Raw genomic sequence first — 19,672 nt, forward strand, 5'->3', positions numbered from 1 at the left:
CAGAGAGGGAGGAAGAAGGAAGGGAGGAGGGACAGGGGAAGGGAGGGAGGGAGGAGAGGAGAGAGAGAGAGAGAGAGAGAGAGAGAGAGAGAGAGAGAGAGAGAGAAACTATCTCCATAGTTACTTCCCACCTCCCATCATTCCGTTACTTAGAAATGGTCAATATATGTATGTGCAGGGCTTGCTTTTCTTACTAATCTCCATTGTTCCCAGAACAGCAGACTTACTTTCCTTTTTACCTCATTGATCTAAGTTGGGTCACTGCCCATTCCCAGACCAATGTGTAACAAAGGGGCATGTGGGGGATGGGATTACCAGACTCAGCTTAGGTCAACAGTGATTTATCCTTTGGTGCTAGGAGATAAGCCTATCTTTGCTGAGCACTGGTCACTAACCCAACACTCTATTAAATCGGATTTCTGTAAGCAAGGAAGGTGGGGACTAGCTCCTGGTGAGGTAACTGACTGTAATGAATGGGTTGTCCAGTTCTGTTAGGAGAAAAAATGTCTGTAACATTGGTGTAACACCCAAGGGATCTGGTCCATATTTACCCTGCCTCATGTGTATAATTGTAGATTTCTCTATGTTTCAGGTTTTTCTGTTGTCAGACTTCTTCTCATCGTTAGTTGTCTGTTTCCCTCTGTTATTTTAGACCAGTAGTGGAAAAAGCTTCCCAATCTCTATAATCTTCAGTGTTCTTGTGTTTGATACAATACCTACTTCATAAAGTTCTTAGGCAAAGTAGTGAGTCATGTATGATCAGCCCTCAGCAGTGCTGGACAAACAGTAAGTGCTCAATAACTGGGAAGAATCATTAAGTCTATGTGTGCATGGTTTCCTCTTTGATATCCAATACTATATAATTGTACCTTATCTGAGGACAGTTTGACTCACTACAATGATAACTCAGCCAGAATGAAATAGCTACTGCATGATAGGAAGACCAGAGACTTGTTTGAAATACCTTCCAGGGGTTGTTTTCCAGTAAGGTTGAAAGAAAGAAAAGATGGAAAGGATTGGCAACAACGAATGTTTATCTTAAACACAGACATACATGCAGGCAAAAACTACACACGCGAAGACAAACTAAAAATTAAAAAGTACTTATGTGTACAGATTTGTCACTGGCATCAGGACATTTGGTTCAGTATTGCTGGCACTGTGACCTATGCAATGTCCTTAGAGCCTGGAGACCTTGCCATCCACCATGGAAAAGAGTTTCACCAGAGTGAAGCAGTTAGCTTGTTGACAAAACACAAAGACAAAATGCAGGGTCAGTGACATTGGTTAGCAGGAAAGGTGCAGCTCCTTTCTCTCAAATTCATGACTTTTTTCCCCGTGTGTGTGTGTGTGTGTGTGTGTGTGTGTGTGTGTGTGTGTGTGTGTGTGTAAATATGTAAGGACAGCCTTCTCAGTCTCTGTAAAGTCCCTTGTATGTATTTGATTTCAGAGAGTACTACTGGTATTGGATAACCATGGGGCTCTCAGCATTCCTCTGTAGGCTGCAGTTCTTTGTCTCTCTCTCTCTCTTTTTTTTTTTTTTCTTTTTTTTTTTTGAGCTGGGACCCAACAGGGCCTTGTTTGCTAGGCAAGCGCTCTACCACTGAGCTAAATCCCCAACCCCTCTTTGTCTCTTTCATGCCACTGCCTCCTGTTACCCAGTTTTTTCCCCCTTCCTCTGTTCTCTTAAAATTATTTTTCCCTTTGGTGGCCCTGTCTCTACCCTCTTCACATATGCGCTTATACAGGAGCTGCATATGTAGAAAACACACGGGATTGTCTTTCTGAGTTACTTCACATAGCTTAGTAATTTCCAGAGATGGTTTGGCTACTCGCTCCTGGGTGTCAGCCAGTGAGTAGAGGTGGAAAGGAAAGAACAGGCCAGTGAAGAAGGGCTTACATTTCTCATGTGCCCTTCAATTTCCTAAGTAGTTGTCCTGCCTCAGAGTGTAGGCAAGCACTTTACCATTGAGCAGCATCCGTAGCCCAAATTAGTGTCAGGAGAGATTTAAAGTGTTTTTGGTTATTTTTTTAACCGGTGCTGGAGGTTGGATCCACAGCCTCTGGCCTGCAATTGACAGCTGAGCTACACCACAGAGCAGTCTAAATCCCAGTGGCCCAGGACTGCAATGCTCACTTACAAGCTCTGCAGTCTTGAGAAGACTTATCTTTCTCTATCAGTTACTTCAACTTTAATAACAGAACGTACTTAGGAATTTTAATTGTTAGTTAACATGACACATGCTGTATGTATTCGTCAGTATGAATAATGTAACCACAGCAATTATATTGTACTTTTTATTATAAAGGGGGGGGGGCGAGGAAGACCAGGTCCTTTTTTGACTGCTGAGAGGTTTCGATTACTAAGAAGACCTTAAGTGGACTTCCATTTGGGAGCTGAGAAAGCAGAGGAATCCAAAAGGGGATGACATTTGCAGAGGTCTAGAAAAAGGCGCCTGGGAATTCTACCGGGTGGGGGCGGCGCTTTTCCCAAGACAGTCCGGAGCATGCGCTTTAGCAGCCGCGCGGGCACTTGGTCTGGCCCTGCACACATTCCACATCCACCCGGCGCCAACCGGCTCCTTTCTTTAGGGGCCCCTTCGCGCCACCTTCTACTCCTCCCCTAGTCAGGAAGTTTCCTCTGCAGCTCGCGTCGTGCTGGACGTGACAAATGGAAGTCGCACGTCCCACTAGTCTCGTGCAGATGGACAGCACCGCCGAGCAATGGAATCGGGCAGGACTTTGGGGCAGCGACCAATAGCAGCTTTGCTGCTTCGCTTTCTGGAAGCAGAGGCTGGGAAGGGGCGGGCCCGGGGCCGGCTTAGGGGCGGGGCAGGCACCCTTAGGTCCTCCCGCGGCCCGGCATTCTGCACGCTTCAAAAGCGCACTTCTCCTGCAGTGTTCTCCTCTTCCTCTCCTCCGGGCCTCTCGACCTCACGGTGTTGCCAAAATGTCGCTTTCTAACAAGCTGACTTTGGACAAGCTGGACGTGAAGGGGAAGCGGGTCGTGATGAGGTAATTCTGTTCTGCTGCCCTCAAGCCCTCGGGGCCACAGTCACTTTGGCCTTGGCAAGCACATTTTTCCGTTCACCCTAAGTTGTGCTTACTTTTCAACTGGCTCTCGGGGGTCCTGGGTTTGGAGGTCAGGGCTGTTTCTCTTGGCGGAGACTGCCTGAGTTTGATGCTTCCTAACTGCTCTTCTCATAGCATAAAAAGCGACCAATAGTGTCCTTTAGGGAGTGGATCCAACCGAGAAAGGGCTCAGATCCCTAGGACTCAATCCTTTTCCCATTTCTCAAGTGTGGTTTCGTCTCTTGTAGTGAGATTGGACCTAATTCTTATCCTGCAAATCTCTAGGCCCCAGTTGAGGGACCTTGAAAGGTCATTTGGCTAATTTCCCTTCCCCCAAGATCCTTGGACCATTCGTGACGAACTCGAAACCGCCCACGTTTCATTCGTCCTGGTACAAATGATTTCTTTCCCAAAAGATGTTGGTCAAAATGCTCTGGAGTGGAGGTCCCATTCCCCAAAGAATTGTGGGTGGGAGGGTGAGGCCCACTGGATAAAGCTCGGTATAGCTTATGTAACAGGCTTCTGCTGCCCTACCTTGCGGTTGGACTCCTGGCCTTGGGGTTTGCATCAGGATTGTGACACATGCAGGGTGTGGCCGCCGGGAGTTGGAGGCCTGTAACCTCACCCTCAGAGGTGGCTAGAGAAGCAGGATGTCAGAAGTGAGGAAGGCTCCCACGCACATGGCGCCCTCTTACTCGGCACATGTGGATTCCCTGGTCATTGATTAAGTTGGCTTCTCCCTTACCTGACAGAATCACTGGCGTGCATGCATCTTCTACATTTCTGCCTTTCATAATCTATATTTTTTGCCAGGAGTGACGGATGATGATTAGATACATAACTGGAGGACCTGGCTGTTCATGGGACAAGTATAGGACCGAAGGATGGTAATTTCTAAGGGCCGTAGATAGTCGCAGTGACTGACTACTCTGCCTGCCTGACCTTTGGAAGCGGTTGATTGATTGGTAGTACGTGAACGGTGTAATCCTATTCCCTTTGACAATTTGGGCCAGTTCAAGTGAGGGCATCCTTTAGATACTAACACAACAGTTTCTCCTGCTTCTGCACCACATATTTTATCATAGCCAATATTACTTGGTAGGTGATTTTCTCTTACTGTGCTGATAATCAGAAACAACCCAGTGTGTTATCATGCAAAACAGTTGCCCCAAATGGGATAGGCCTTTGTAATTAGGATGGAGTTAGAAATCCCAGCCACCCTAATCATAAAGGGGAGGTTCTACCTAGCTTTTCATTCTGTTCTGAGGAGAAAAGATTGATCCTGTGAAAACCAAGGCAGGTAGATGTGGGCTTGTAACTAGCTTAAAAGGTTTAAACTATATCATTACTGGCTTGAGGCTGACCTTGCCAGATGCATGCAGCTGCTGAAAGACAGTAGGACATTGTGCTGGTTGCCTTTCTGTAATTGCAGTTCTGGAATTTATGCTATCTAACACAGGGAAACTGTCTTAAAGGAATTAGCTCTGGTTGGGGTGGGGGTGAGACAGGAGGAAACAGTTTTTCTTTTTTGCCCCAAATCACTTTTCCTTTAACATAGGTTAATCTTGAGTCTTGAAATGATTGGCTAGTCTAGTTTTACTGACGGAAAAGGGCATGTTGAAGGTTATTGAACTCTAGAAAGTTTGTAGCAGAGCCAGGACTGGAATTTGGGTCTCTTTAGCTACTTGAACATAGCCAGGGCCATGATGAGATAGATAGGTGGAGTTTGCAATCCTTTGTAATATGGATACATTGTACTTGTTGGTATTTAGGCCACAATGATAAAGTTGCTTTGTTTCCAGATTAATGCATCTTGAATAGGGAGTTGCCTTGTAGGCTTAATTATCAGAGGAGTCTAGGCAGCCGTGCCTGGGTGAGCTCAATACCTTTTTGTTTCAGTGTCTTTTGTGGTAGTTGCTGGCAGTGCTTCCTTCAGAAATGGGGCCTCCTTTCTGTCCTGTAGAAGGGCACTCTTCTCACTAGTGTTGGTAACTTTTATTAGTTTTTGTTCTAGGGAGTCAAACACTAGCCACTTTGTGCTTGAGCACTCTACCACTGAGTCACACCCCAGTTCCTTTTGGAGAAACTTTAACAGTAGCCAGAAACCCCAACAGGTTCCGCCTCCCCCTAGTTGATTTTACAAGGCCATGTGAGTACATTTCCTGCTGATTCTGTCATGTCATTTCCTTTCTTCTCACCCATAGGCTCCTAGTCATCCTTTGCTTGCTGGTAAAGTACTTCTCTTTCTTGTCCTCTTTCTTCCTCCAACCTCACTGGTTTTCTTTTGGGACTTGCAAAGCAATAGCCCTGGTGGGAAGAGAAGAAAATGGGGAGCAGACATCTTCACACCAGTGGAATTTAGCAATCAGACCACGAGTCAATGGCGGGCATGGTTTCATTGAGGTTTTAGAAGGAAAGGGCCTGGAATCCTGAGATTTCCACAGAGACTTGATGTTGTAATTTAATGTTATCTGTGAAGTTTTTGTTTTATTTCTTTTTTTTTTTTTTTTTGAGGCAGGGGTTCACTCTAGCCCTGGTTGTCCTGGAACTCAGTCTGTATGTGAGACCAGGCTGCCCTCAAACTTGTCTCTGCCTCCTGAGGGCTGGGATTAAAGGTGTGTGATGTATGTTTTAGCCACGACCTCTCCACTTTGAAAAGTTTTATTTTGTAGTAATTACAAAGTTGTAGAAGATTGCAAAAAGACTGTACAGAAAGTCAGTTTTCCCCAGCATTTATGTATAAGGATGCATATATACTCAGCATGTATGTATGTATATACACACACACGTGAACAAGACATGTACAGGTAATGCTGTTCCTGCTTTGGAGTCTTCAGAAGAGAAGCTAAAGGCCAAGTTGTAAGTGTAGGAGCGTGAAGGTCAAAGGTAATCAAGAGTCAGTGAGAACTAATCCAGTTTCATCAGTAAGCCGATGCCATCACAGCTTGGACAGGAGCCACAGATGGTTGGATATTTTAGCCCAAAGGCATTTCTTCCCGTTGTGGGTGCAGGGAGCGGCACTACTCACCCTGTGCAGTTAAGTTAACCCTTTCGTCCATTATTAGCTTTACTGAGAGGCTGCAAGAGGGGAACTTAGTCATGGTAATAGGATATTTGATCTGCTTTGGGCTGCACTTCAAGGCTGGCAGGGGCCTGCTTAGGATAGTTAAAGAGGATGCCTTAAGTGCCTGAAACCAACTAGAGGCACATTGCCTTTTAATCTTAAAGGCATTCTTAAGTCTGAATCAGGAAGTCTGTCCTTCAAGCTCCTTGGTAAGGTAGATTAGTGTTCAGCCAGTGAGCTGCAGGATTTGTGGTCACTGCTGCAGACAGGAAAGACCAGTGAAAAAGGCAGAGGGAAAGATGGAGTTCTCTACAATGAAGGACAGTAGCAGTCTTGACCCCTCATTGCAGTTCCTTAGTGAGTGCTACTAAAAGTAGTGCTTATACTACGGTTCTTTTCAAATAACAGTTCTAGTTTGGGGAATCAATGGGATATAATAACGAATACCTGTGGTACTGTGTGCCACTTCTAAGCCTTTTAACATTTTCAACTATGAGGCAGACAGTATAATCATTTCACAGATTTAAGAAAAGTTCATTTAAAATCGTCTTAGGGTGGATGCCTTGGTATACACTGATCTCAGTATTCATTCAGGAGATGAATGAAAGCCAGCTACATGGCAGAATGAGTGTGTCTCAATCATGGCAGACAGAACTGAGACGTTAAAATCAGCCACTGTGCGGAAAGTGTTCAGAATTGGTTTCTAATGGTAAAACAGGGCTGGGGGTATCTGCCAAGGTCCCCAGGTTCAATCCCTAGTACCACCACAAAAAAAGCAGTAATCTGTTGGGTCAAAAGGGACAGCTTCAATGTATTATTAGCTTGCATTTGGATCATGCCTCCTGCTTGCCTGTTTGTCAGTGGGCTGAGGCCCATTTCTTTTTTTCCCTCAGGATTTTTGAAAGTTATCTTATTTTATATTGAAGAGCATTGTGTAAATTGGGTACTGGAGCCTGGGTTTTTCCTATTATTAATGTGTCAGGCATTCTCTAGAAATGATTCTCTTGGTGTGCTTCGGATTTCCTTTCTTTGGGGGATGTTTTCACAGGTTTGCTACTGCCAGAAGCAGTAGCAAAATAATTGGGATCCAGGTATGATGTTACTTATTAGCCTCCATCACCCCCTCAGACTGGCACAAGTACCATCATGCTGAACAGAGAATTAAGCTCGGGCACTTGTGGAGCTCAGATGGTAACTTGCTTTCTTCCCATGGGTATTGGGGATAGAACTCAGGATGTCAAGCTTAGCAACAAGTGCCTGTACCCTAAGCCATCTTGCTAACCCTCTATCTTTTAATGTCTCTTGGAAGGTGACATTTAAATTTTAACTGCATCGATGATCATGGCTAGGAAACTGAAGCCTTTTTCTTTTCTAGGGTGGACTTCAATGTTCCTATGAAGAACAACCAGATAACGAATAACCAAAGGTAAGATTCCTTTTAAACCCAGCTTAGGTTTAAGTTGAGTATATGGAGTACAGATTCCTTTCTTTTCACACTGCCAGTACAGCAATTGAAACCATGGTTTTGATTTACTAACCTTGCTCGCCAGTATGGGAATTAATATTCTAAATTTACAGAAACATAGTATAACAAACGATCCTAAGCAGGGTGTGGTGACGTATAGGTAGGTATGCCTTTAGTCCAGCCCTTGGGAGGCAGAGGCAGACATATCTGGAGACTAAAGACAACTTAACACAAAGAGCCCTAGGATAGCCAGGTCTACAGAGAGACTCTGTCTCAAAACAAACGACCCCCGAAACCTAGATTGTTAGAATGGTGTATCTTAGTGCCTGGGAATCTGGATTGACGAGGACCATGAGTTGAAGTAGAAAATAGCCCCAGTTTTTACAAAGCCAGTTTCAGGCCATGCTAGGCTATACAGAAACGTGTCTCAATGAACCAAAGCAAGTAAGGGGCGAATAGGGTCAACATACATTGTATGAAATCTTTGAAGAATTGAAGAAACAAAAACAAAACTAGACAGAAAATTCCAGACCTCACCCCAGCCTCCAGAAATAACCCTTCACTTACTACCAGCAAAAACATCCTGAGAGAATCCTTGTTTTAAAAATTTTTTTTCTTTTTTTTGGAGCTGGGGACCGAACCCAGGGCCTTGCGGTTGCTAGGCAAGCGCTCTACCACTGAGCCAAATCCCCAACCCCTAAAATTTTTAAGGGACTTGGGGCTACTACTTTTTAAAAAAGAACATTGAAGTTAAGTGCGAATTCTCTTTTTTTACAAAACAAGCTATGTAAGATAACTTAATATTAGTAATTTTTAAGGTTATATATAGTTTTACCAGGGTTTGTTCTAAATAGCCCAGATAGGTTAATAGTCCTGTTGCTTTTGAGAAAGGAAAGACTTTATTTTATTGTTTGCGTTTATGCTGGGCTTGAGCTGGGGATCCTCTTGCTTTGGCCTTCCAAGTGCTGGGTTAAAGGCGTATTCTACACAGCCCAGCTCTTCATTTTCAATTACGTTTTTAAACGTGTGTATGTGGGCGGGGTGGGGTGGGGGCTGAGATAGCTCAGTGGTTAAGAGCACCCGACTACTCTTGCAGAGATCCTGAGTTCAATTCCCAGAAACCACATGGTGGCTCACAACCATCTGTAAAGAGATCTGATGCCCTCTTCTGGTGTATCTGAAGACAGCTACAGTGTACTTATATATAATAAATGAATAAATCTTAAAAAAAAGATTTATTTATAAACGTGTGTGTGTTTTATTTTTTTTAATGACTGAATGGGACCTTGTTTTCTCCATTCATCTGCTGATTGGCAGTGAGGTGGAATCTTGTTTTAGCCATTGTGAACAATGCTATAATAAACTTTAGGCTACAGGTATCTTTTTGTATGTTAATTTCATTTCCTTTGGGTCTGAATAAGTGGCTCTGGTCTCAAAGGTACCCTCTACCTAGCAACTACTCATTTTAGAATTAGGGAGCAGGTGTTATCCTGATTACCTCACTTATACAGAGTATAGAAACAGTGGACAGCTGTTATCAGAACTGTGGGGACACTTTAAAAGCTGAGGTTATTCGCTTACAGACATGGCCTTATGTATCCCAGGCTGGCCTCAAAGTTGCGGTTACTTACTGCATGGATGATCTTGAACTTATGAGCCTTTCTTTCCTCTACCTCCCAAGTGCTGGGATCACAGATGTGCATCACCCTGTGCAGTTTGTGGTGCTGCTGATGGTCCCAGGGCTTTGTGCATGCCAGGGAAGTGCTTTTCTAACTGAGGTGCATCCCCAGCTCCTAAAGCAGCTAATCCATACAGGTGCTGCTAGAGACAGCAGCTTCCGGCTTGCTTAGTTCTTTTCTGTATGAAGATCAGATCCACAGTGAGACTATGTAAGTCCAGGTGGCAGGTTTGTGTGTCATGTTTGTCTTCTGAGCTCATAAGAATTCTGCAAGTGTGTGACTGGAGGAAACTTGGGAGAAGAAAGGAGGCTTTATTTTATGAAGTCATGAGTTAAAATAGTTCCTGCCAATTCCTAGGAATAACTTGTTCTGTCTTCTGGCTTTCCTTGCTTATAGGATCAAGGCTGCTGTCCCAAGCATCAAATTCTGCTTGGACAATGGAGCCAAGTCGGTTGTGCTTATGAGCCACCTGGGCCGTCCTGATGGTGTGCCCATGCCCGACAAGTACTCCTTAGAGCCAGTTGCTGCAGAACTCAAATCTCTGCTGGGCAAGTGAGTCCAGGGCTGGGGTACTGGCGAGCTGGGAGGTGAGGTGCTCACCAGGCTGCCACTGGTTCTCAGCTTTCAGGCGACTCTAGCCTCTTCATCTCTTGCTCCCCTCCCCCAGGGATGTTCTGTTCTTGAAGGATTGTGTGGGCTCAGAAGTAGAGAATGCCTGTGCCAACCCAGCGGCTGGGACTGTCATCCTCCTGGAGAACCTCCGCTTTCATGTAGAGGAAGAAGGGAAGGGAAAAGATGCTTCTGGGAACAAGGTAGGACCTGTGATTTTGATATTATTGGGCCTTAGGGCCTCAGTTTGCATGAGGCCATGAGGAAAGAATAGATGGGGGGATTCGGATGTGGCTCAGTGGTAGTGAACAATGCGCTGGGTACAATTGTATAAAAGCACAGGCTGAGCTATTCAGGATTACCACAGAGTATACGAACGGCATAATCTGGTCAAGTATTGGCATGTGACCAGTGCAGAAGTTCACAGTTGAAATGCCTTTGAGAAAACCACATGAATTCGATTGGATGATACGAATATCGAGTGAATGTAATGGTAACAGTGAGATGACCTTAAGGCATTTCTGTTTTGAGCTGGCTAGGTGTGGTTTGAGATAAGGTCTCATGTAGGTCATGTGGTGAACTGATATAGCCTAGGATGACCTTAAACTGCTCATTTCCACATTCCTAGTGCTGGGGTTAGCGATCTCCTCCCACACCTAGCTGAAGGCATTTTAAAATGAAGTACAGTGTTTTCATTGAGTCTCTAACATAAGTAGGTACAGGTGGCATCCTCATTTGCTAAAGAAAGGGGCTTCAGAAAGGCAGTCATTTTGCTGAAGTCACTGTTGCTGGGCTTATAGTTTATGAAGCCCATTAGATCCATAAGCTTTTCCTACAAAGATCCGCATGGTAAACGTTGTAGACTTTGGGCCATGTAGTCATCTGTATACAGTTTGGATCTACTCCCCTGCCATTATCCGAGAAAGGCTGTTGTAGATAATCCACCACACTGGTTACTAGGCCTGACAGCAGAATTCAACTACTAAAACTGTTAAAAGCACCTTTTTGAGCATGATGTTGGATCTACCCTTTGGTTAGAAGGGACACTTAGTGGCCCTTCCTAGTATTTTCTCTTTGAGGCATCAGTTCCCCTTTGACCTCTGACATTTCTTAAGGCATCTTGAGTGCTTGCTTTCAAGCAGTTTCTTTTCTTAGCAGCACTGGCCCTGAGCTTGGCCCTATCCTGCTTTGGCGTGCTTGCTACAGTACTGCTAGTTAAATGCTGACCTAAAATTTGGTGCCCTTTTAAACTGAAACTCAAGACTCAAAAACTCTTGTGCTTAGAAATGGCAGGAGCAGCTGGAAAGTTGATGCAGAATGCTTTATTCAGGAATCAATGAACTGACTATACTTGTGTCTGAGTTGAGTCAGTCGCTATTCAGAGTCTAATGGCTTAGAATGCCTAAAAGTTCAAACTGGACACAAATACGAGGACAGTTCAATTTAAAAAGTTTATTTTTATGTATATGTATGAGCATATGTGTCTACACATGCATGAAGAGGGCCACAGGTGGGTGTTGGGACACTGGAGATACAGGCAATTGTGAGCTCCTGTGGAGCTCTGGAGAAGCAGCAAGTGCTCTTAACCACGGGGCCATCTGTCCACCCTCAATTGAGTGCTATTCAGTGTGTCTACATTGTTAGAATTAATATTACCTTCCTTGTACCCATTGGGTCAAAAATGAGGATTGTCCTGATTGTTTCTATGGCATCTTTTTCATGAAAAGCTTTCAATTTGTCTTATTTTTCCCTCAAACATTTTTGTTTTGAAAATTTTGTTATGTATTTAGTCTGTGTGCATATGTTATGTACACATGCATAGTTTTCAGGGATAAGAAATAATCAGGGGGCTGGAGATGGCTCAAGTTAAGAGCACTGACTACTCTACCAGAGGTCCTGAGTTCAAATCCCAGCCACCACATGGTGGCTCACAACCATCTGTAGTGGGATCTGATGCCCTCTTGTGTGTCTGAAGACAGCTACAGGGTACTCATATATAATAAGTAAAATCTTAAAAAAAAAAATCAAAGGACTGACCATGTTGCCAGCTGTAAAACTTGTTGTCCTACGAACTCAGGGTCTTAAAAGTGTTCAAGAGGATTGTTGGTGGCCTGAAATGCTTTTGAAGTTTTTTGGAGTCATCAACCTTTTCTACATAGGATTTTCCTTTTTAAATTTTTCTCTACAGGTTAAAGCTGAGCCAGCTAAAATTGATGCTTTCCGAGCCTCCCTGTCCAAACTTGGAGATGTCTATGTCAATGATGCTTTTGGGACTGCACACAGAGCCCACAGGTACCGAAAAGAACCTTGTCAGTACTATGCAGAGTTGAATGGTATTGGGCACCCGAGCCATTCAAATTCTGGGCTGTTTTTAGAGATTACCATCTTCTATTGTGTCTGTTGTGATTTAGACACTCAAAAGCAAATTATGGGAAGAAAGGTTTACTTGGCGTAAGCCTCTAGATCATAATCCATCTTTGAAAGAAACCAAGAACAGAGTTCAGGCTTTGCTTACTGGCTTATTCAGTGCCTCATATTTGGCTACCTTTTCTTTCTTTTTTTTTTTTTCCTGGAGCTGGGGACCTAACTCAGGGCCTTGCGCTTCCTAGGCAAGCGCCTACCTCTGAGCTAAATCCCCAACCACTTTGGCTACCTTTTCATTTCTTGAGGCAGTCTCATGTTCTAGCCCTAGTTACCTTGGAACTGACCATGTAGACCAAGCTGGCCTTGAACTCACAGATTAAAAGCATCGACTACCATGCCACCAGTGCCAGCCAGTTTTCTTATATAGTCCAGGATGAATAGCCTGGGGATGGTACCATCCGTCTTGGTCTGGGCCCTCCTACATCATTTAGCAATCAGAACAATGCCTCACAAAAATGTCCACAGGCTAATTTTGAGCAGGAAGGTCTCTCTTCCAGGGAACTTTAGGTTTTCTTAAGTTAACAATAAAAAAAAAAAAAAAAAAAAACAGGAGATATCTCTACGTAGAGCTATATGGCCCTTTAAATGTCCTGATTCAAATAGAAATAGAGATAAAATTTGAGTGATAATTATTAGCTTGTATAACTTCAGGAATATGTTTCTCTAACATTGGATTCCTTGTGTAGAATTTTTTTTACCTTTGAAAACATGTATGTTGATTATATACTGATTTAATCTTTTGACCTATTAAAGACTTTTTTAAAGAATTATTTCTTTATTTTATGTATGTGGGTACACTGTAGCTGTCTTCAGTCACACCAGAAGAGGGCATCAGATCCCATTACAGATGGTTGTGAGCCACCATGTGGTTGCTCAGGACCTCTGGAAAAGCAGTCAGTGCTCTTTTTTTTTTTTTCTTTTCTTTTTTTTTTTTTTCCGGAGCTGGGGACCGAACCCAGGGCCTTTCGCTTGCTAGGCAAGTGCTCTACCACTGAGCCAAATCCCCAACCCCCTAGTCAGTGCTCTTAACCACTGAGCCAACTCTCCAGTCCCTAAAAACTATTCCTACTATTGTGTTTTCCCTGTGTCTTGCTCTGCACTGTGTTCATGCAGTGCCCTCAGAGGCCAGAAGAGGGCTTTTTTTTGCCTGGGGGTTGTAGAGTTTTTGAGCTGCACTTTGTTTTGGGTACTGCGTTCTGATCCAGGTCCTCTGCAAGAACAGCAAATGATCCTAACTGCTGAGCCATCTTTCCAACCCTTTACCTGGGTATCTTAAACTCCACCTCATTCCATTTTTTTTTTATCCTTGATTGTAAATTATTAGTCAGGAAAGTTACCTAAGATATAAGTGGCTTTATTGCAATTTAGGAATGAAATCGTAGTCTCTTAGTATCTTAGAAGTGATGAAAGCATTCTAGGTGGGGAAATGGTATAATTTGGCTGGATTTTGAATACATTTTTCTTTTCCTGTTTTTCCCTAGTTCCATGGTGGGTGTGAATCTGCCACAGAAGGCTGGTGGATTTTTGATGAAGAAGGAGCTGAACTACTTTGCCAAGGCTTTGGAGAGTCCAGAGCGACCCTTCCTGGCTATCTTGGGAGGGTATGAAGAAAACTTTTGGATCATACTTTAAATAATATTAGCCTGGTGGTGGCTATAACATTGGGTAATGGAGGGCAATTTAAAAAAGGGACTGTTAAGGTCAGCGATGCAGGACTGATCATCTGGTAGAGGAACAAGGAACTTGACCTGCTTGGATGAGAAAGCTTCATTTTACTTAGCATAGCTGTTAGGTATTAGAGGTCCATGACCCTTGAATGGACTGTTCAGCCCACCCTCCATGACTAAAGTATACTCAGCATTTCCTGATGAAATGCTCTAGAATTGTTTCAGTTTCACATAACATAGTTGCTCTCTAGACTTCATGAGCTATGTTTCAGGTTCCTTAGAGAAAACAAGATGGGTATAGGGTTTTGTGTTTTAAAATCCTGGAAACATTGAACCTTTTAAAATGAGTTAAAAGCATTAGACTTTGGTCTTTGGCTTCTTCACATTAACATTTGAGCTATCTGGCTTTGTTCTGAATATGGGAATCTGGAATACGGGAGTGAATGCCCCCTGCTGGTGGTAGTCAGATTTCAGAATAAGCCTGAATGAAACAGCAGTCTTACCACAGGGGATCTATTGAAAGATTTTGGAACACTTAAAGCTAAGGATAGTATGAAGCCTGATCTATAGGCAGTAGGCAGAGAAACACATAGCCTAGTATAGGATTTGGAAACCTTAAAGCCAAGTGACATTCCTCCCAACAAGGCCACACCTCATCCTTTCCAGACAGTCTACTGTGGACTAAGCGTGCAAATAGGAGTCTACAGAGACTATTTTCATTCATACCCTCAGTTACTAATCTGGCAATCTGGGCTTTGTGAATTTTGGATTGGAGCACGGTTGTTTAGATAGGGAAGTTTTGCTTTTCTGTTTATGGTGCTGAGGATAAACCCAGGGCTTTATACATGGATCCAAGTCCAGAGGGTTAGAGGAACATGGCACGTTTAGGATCCAAGTCCAGAGGGTTAGAGGAACATGGCACGTTTAGGATCCAAGTACAGAGGGTTAGAGGAACATGGCACGTTTAGGATCCAAGTCCAGAGGGTTAGAGGAACATGGCACGTTTAGGATCCAAGTCCAGAGGGTTAGAGGAACATGGCACGTTTAGGATCCAAGTACAGAGGGTTAGAGGAACATGGCACGTTTAGGATCCAAGTACACAGAGGGTTAGAGGAACATGGCACGCTTAGGATCCAAGTCCAGAGGGTTAGAGGAACATGGCACGCTTAGGATCCAAGTACAGAGGGTTAGAGGAACATGGCACGCTTAGGATCCAAGTACAGAGGGTTAGAGGAACATGGCACGTTTAGGGCGCTGCTTTTGTTGCTATCCTGCTGTGGCTTTGAGTGCCTGCAGTCCACTCGATTGTGCTTGCGTTGCTGATTCTTGCTTTCTCTTTCTAGAGCTAAAGTTGCAGACAAGATCCAGCTGATCAATAATATGCTAGACAAAGTCAATGAGATGATCATCGGTGGGGGAATGGCTTTTACCTTCCTTAAGGTGCTCAACAACATGGAGGTAGGGAGCCAATGGCAAGTGGCTGGGAAATGGTTTGCTAATGAGCCGTTTTGTAAACATAATGTGAATCCTAAGAAGATTTTCCTTCTGTCTGAAGTTGCTTTTGTCCCTGAATTTATAGCTATGGTTCTCAACCTATAGGTTGTGAGTCCTGGGTGGGTTAAAAAAAAAAAAGACCATTTCACAGGGACTGCAGATCAGATAATCTGCACATCACATATTTACATTACAATTCACGACAGCAGCAGAATTACAATTATAAATTAGCAAAGACAATATTTAAGGGCCTCAACATTAGGAAGGTGGAGAATCACAGCTTTATAGTGTGTTATGTTCCTCTCAGTTTTATGAGTCAGTTGTGTTCCTGTATAAGCGCTTCATCTCCTTGCCTCTCGTGTAGATTGGCACATCTCTGTATGATGAAGAAGGAGCCAAGATTGTCAAAGATCTCATGGCCAAAGCTGAGAAAAATGGTGTGAAGATTACCTTGCCTGTTGACTTTGTCACTGCTGACAAATTTGATGAGAACGCCAAGACTGGCCAAGCTACTGTGGCCTCTGGTATACCTGCTGGCTGGATGGTGAGTTAGCTGGTGTTTGCTTATGTAAGGGATCAGAAATTTTTGGTATCATTCATTCATCTTAACAGATTTTTTTTGTGGCATTGGAGATCCATCTGTGGGCCTCAGATGTTATGAAGTGAGCTACCACTGAGCTCACCCCTCTAACATGCATGTTAGTTAGTCTCCATGGGAACTGTCCAAGAACAATGGGCACCCAAGGGCAAAGGGTAAAAGCAGTGCTAGCAGATGGCTGCTGTTTTCCTCAATGAGAGGGCAAACCCACTTGATTCTTTTTCAGTGCATGTTTAGCATTGTGTGCTGGAGATAGTACTGTGTACTTTCATGGTTTGAACTGTTCTGGATCACAGTGCTAATGGCTACAAGCCATTGTAAACAGATTGGTGAGATGACTTGGCAGACCTGAGCTATATATGTGGGACCTGCACTGGAAGGAGGAAACTTTTCCAAAAGTCGTTCTGACTTCTACATGATATGTACATGCTCCCACAATAACAGTAATCATAAGAGATAAAAGTTAAAAACTTCCTCAAAACATAATCAAAGTGGCTAGGCAGTGGTGGTACTTGCCTTTTATCACAACACTTGGGAGGCAGAGGCAGGAGGATTTCTGAGTTGGAGGACAGCCTGGTCTACAGGACAGCCAGGGAAACAAGATAGGAACTCTGTTTAAAAGAAAAAAAAAACCAAAAAAGGTAATGAAAGTAGGCTTAATTGTAAGGAATGTATGAAAAATATATGTATATGAAAGGTTTAAAATTGACTATAGTCTGGTACCAAATACCTTTTTGTTTTCATCTTCATAGGGGTCTAGATTTGTATAGCCTAGGTGGACCTTAAACTTAATACCCTGCCTCTACTTAGTAATTACTTAGTAACTACTGGTGTGCCATTAGACCTTTAGTTTGATAACTATATAAAGTCATATCATGGTGATCTCCGTGTGTTCCTCAATCATTTTGGGAAATTGTTTTTAATAGGCAGATTTGGGGTCTGGGGTTTGGAGAGATTGCTTAGTGGTTAGGGGGAGAGTTAGGTTCCTAGAATCCACATTGGGTGACTCACAACTACTTTAACTCCAGTTCCAGGGTATCCAATGCTCTTGTTGGCTTCTGTGGGTCACCACACACACATGCATGGAAATAAAAATAAATCACACAGACCAGGCATGATGCCACTCATACCATTCCTGTATTTGGGGACAAAGGCAAGCAGGTCTGAATTTAAGGCTAGCTTTGTAAATAGCAAATTTCAGGCCAGTCAAAAGTACACAATACAATCCTGTCTCCAAAAAAAGGCGATGGGAGTGGGATCCAACACACTGAGCATGGCTTCCTGGAGATCTGATACATGGAGGGTTGAACACAACTGATCTGGTTCAGTGTTTCTCAGTCTCTACTGGAATCTCAAGGAGTTCTAGCTGTGACATGTAAAGTGCCACTAGTTACAGTGTGTCACTAGTGTATACCCCAGGTTGTGACAACTTGTGACAGTCAAAAATGTCCTCAGACATTGGCACATCCTTTTTGATAGGCAGAATCACTGTGGCTTGAACCACTGATGTGGCTCTTGGCTGTCACAGTGCCATTAAGAATGTCTTTGTTAAGCAACATGGGATTTTTCCCTTACTTGATTACCACTGAATGTTTATGTCAAAGGCCACATACATATAGGCTAAAGGGCCTTAAAGGGTACATTTTGATTCTACTAAGAACTTTGTTTTCCAAGGCAGGGTTTCTCTGTAGCCTTGGCTGTCTTGGAACTCACTCTACAGACCAGTTTGGCTTTGATCTCAGATGTGCTTGCCTCTGCCTCCCACATGCTGGGATTAAGGGTGTGCATCACTACTTATGGATGTTTGGCCTTGCATTATGGTCTTGGTGTAGGTGACAATTGTTCCCAGTAAGTTTTCTTGACATTTATCTTAACTCTACCCTCCAGGGCTTGGACTGTGGTACTGAGAGCAGTAAGAAGTATGCTGAAGCTGTGGCTCGAGCTAAGCAGATTGTCTGGAATGGTCCTGTTGGGGTATTCGAATGGGAAGCCTTTGCCAGGGGAACCAAGTCCCTCATGGATGAGGTGGTGAAAGCCACTTCTAGGGGCTGCATCACTATCATAGGTAAGGGGTCCTGTACTAAACTCACACTGACATGTGGCAGAGTTATGTTCAGGGGAAGGCATTTTCCGGGTCTCTTGGTTCTGCTAGCTCATAGGTGTCATTCATAGGGGATCCTCTTGGTGGGAGGGGAGTGGTTCATTAACTGCATTTTGGGTTGGGAACCACACTGTTTGTTAGTTTTGGTGCCAAGAACATTTCGCTTCTTCTTCATTCAACAGGAGGCGGAGACACTGCCACTTGCTGTGCCAAATGGAACACAGAGGATAAAGTCAGCCATGTGAGCACTGGGGGCGGTGCCAGTCTAGAGCTCCTGGAAGGTGAGGTTATTCTCCGGGTTTTGGCTTACTTGAAGTAGGGTGAGGACTGCATTCTGAGAAGTGGGGCAGAGTAGAGCTTGGGGCAGTGCTGTCACTAGCATTCACATGAACGAGGTAGCACAAATAAAGTTCCTGCTTCTACTTGGTGGGAGGGTAGGTAGGAGCACGGTCTAGTTGACCTGGGACCCAGAATGCAGTTTTTTTTTTTAACTTCTGCCCTATAACCTAATGAAGAGCTGGCAGATGTAGCTTTAGTGGGACTTATAATAATGCTGTTTCTGTGTGTGCTTTGTCAAACAGGTAAAGTCCTTCCTGGGGTGGATGCTCTCAGCAATGTTTAGTATTTTCCTGCCTTTGGTTCCTGTGCACAGCCCCTAAGTCGACCTAGTGTTTTCCGCATCTCCATTTGGTGTTAGTGCAGCTAGTGGCCAAGACGCAGCACCAGGAACCCTAAGCAGCTGCACAGCATCTCAGCTCATCTTTACTGCATCGGGATTCATCTACGTTCAAGATCCCATTTAAATTCCTTAGTGACTAAAACCATTGTGCATTGTAGAGGGCATCTATTTATACTTGCCTGTGAAAGGAAGTGAGCTGTAAAGCTTAGCTCTTTCGCTGTATGTAGCCTCTGGTTAGCTTTGTCACTGTTCATGACAGCATGGAAATAACAGTGAGATTCCAGCTGTAGGTTTGGAGAAGTTGATCTATTAAACAATAAAGATGCCCACTGAAACTGAAGTTTTTCCTGTCATACTTGGTTAGGAATGGTGAGAACAGAAGAGCACCTACATTTTGAATGGAAGGATTGGGGCTGCAGTGGTAGTGGTGGGGTGAGATTAGATAAGTGCCTGCTCCTTATTGAAGGCCTACTCTATTGCTTTATGATGTTTTAATAGTTGGGTCATAATTTGAAAAGTCAAGGCCTATAAACAAGCAAAAGCAAATTAAGGGCCAGCTCATTCCTTCCATTCGTATTCTCTCATGGGACCATTGTTTTTCTCTTGATTGCCACTTCATGGTTCTAGGTACTGGGTTTCAAATGTGTGTCAGTTTCATATCCTGAAGAATGAGATCAGCAGCCTCTGATCCATATACAATTCATTCTCAGGATCGTTTTGTCACAGTTCTAATTCAATTAGAAGCCTCATCACTAGTAGCCTGGAGGAGAGAAGTTCATCCTTGGCTACATAATTAGTTTGCCCAGTCTGGCCTGGATGA

The 19,672-nt window shown here is 43.7% G+C and overlaps 1 protein-coding gene across 1 annotated transcript; it reads left to right on the forward strand.

The window, feature by feature from the left end:
* Positions 1-2,841: 2,841 nt before the first annotated feature.
* Pgk1 (phosphoglycerate kinase 1) lies at positions 2,842-19,193 on the forward strand. Its single transcript, XM_032890039.1, has 11 exons — positions 2,842-3,015; positions 7,512-7,562; positions 9,677-9,832; positions 9,948-10,092; positions 12,078-12,181; positions 13,795-13,914; positions 15,324-15,438; positions 15,839-16,018; positions 17,960-18,137; positions 18,356-18,454; positions 18,755-19,193. The coding sequence occupies exons 1-11, from the start codon at positions 2,951-2,953 to the stop codon at positions 18,793-18,795; spliced, it is 1,254 nt and encodes a 417-aa protein (XP_032745930.1). The 5' UTR covers positions 2,842-2,950; the 3' UTR covers positions 18,796-19,193.
* Positions 19,194-19,672: the final 479 nt, after the last annotated feature.

This window comes from Rattus rattus, chromosome X, assembly GCF_011064425.1.
Source record: "Rattus rattus isolate New Zealand chromosome X, Rrattus_CSIRO_v1, whole genome shotgun sequence".
Classification (NCBI taxonomy): domain Eukaryota; kingdom Metazoa; phylum Chordata; class Mammalia; order Rodentia; family Muridae; genus Rattus; species Rattus rattus.

Excerpts from the sequence above, each read along its gene's own strand:
- Pgk1 (XM_032890039.1), top strand. The coding sequence starts at position 2,951 with ATGTCGCTTTCTAACAAGCTGACTTTGGACAAGCTGGACGTGAAGGGG. Across the intron at positions 13,915-15,323 it reads TTCCTGGCTATCTTGGGAGG|AGCTAAAGTTGCAGACAAGA; the intron begins GTATGAAGAAAA and ends TTCTCTTTCTAG. Across the intron at positions 18,455-18,754 it reads CAGTCTAGAGCTCCTGGAAG|GTAAAGTCCTTCCTGGGGTG; the intron begins GTGAGGTTATTC and ends TTTGTCAAACAG.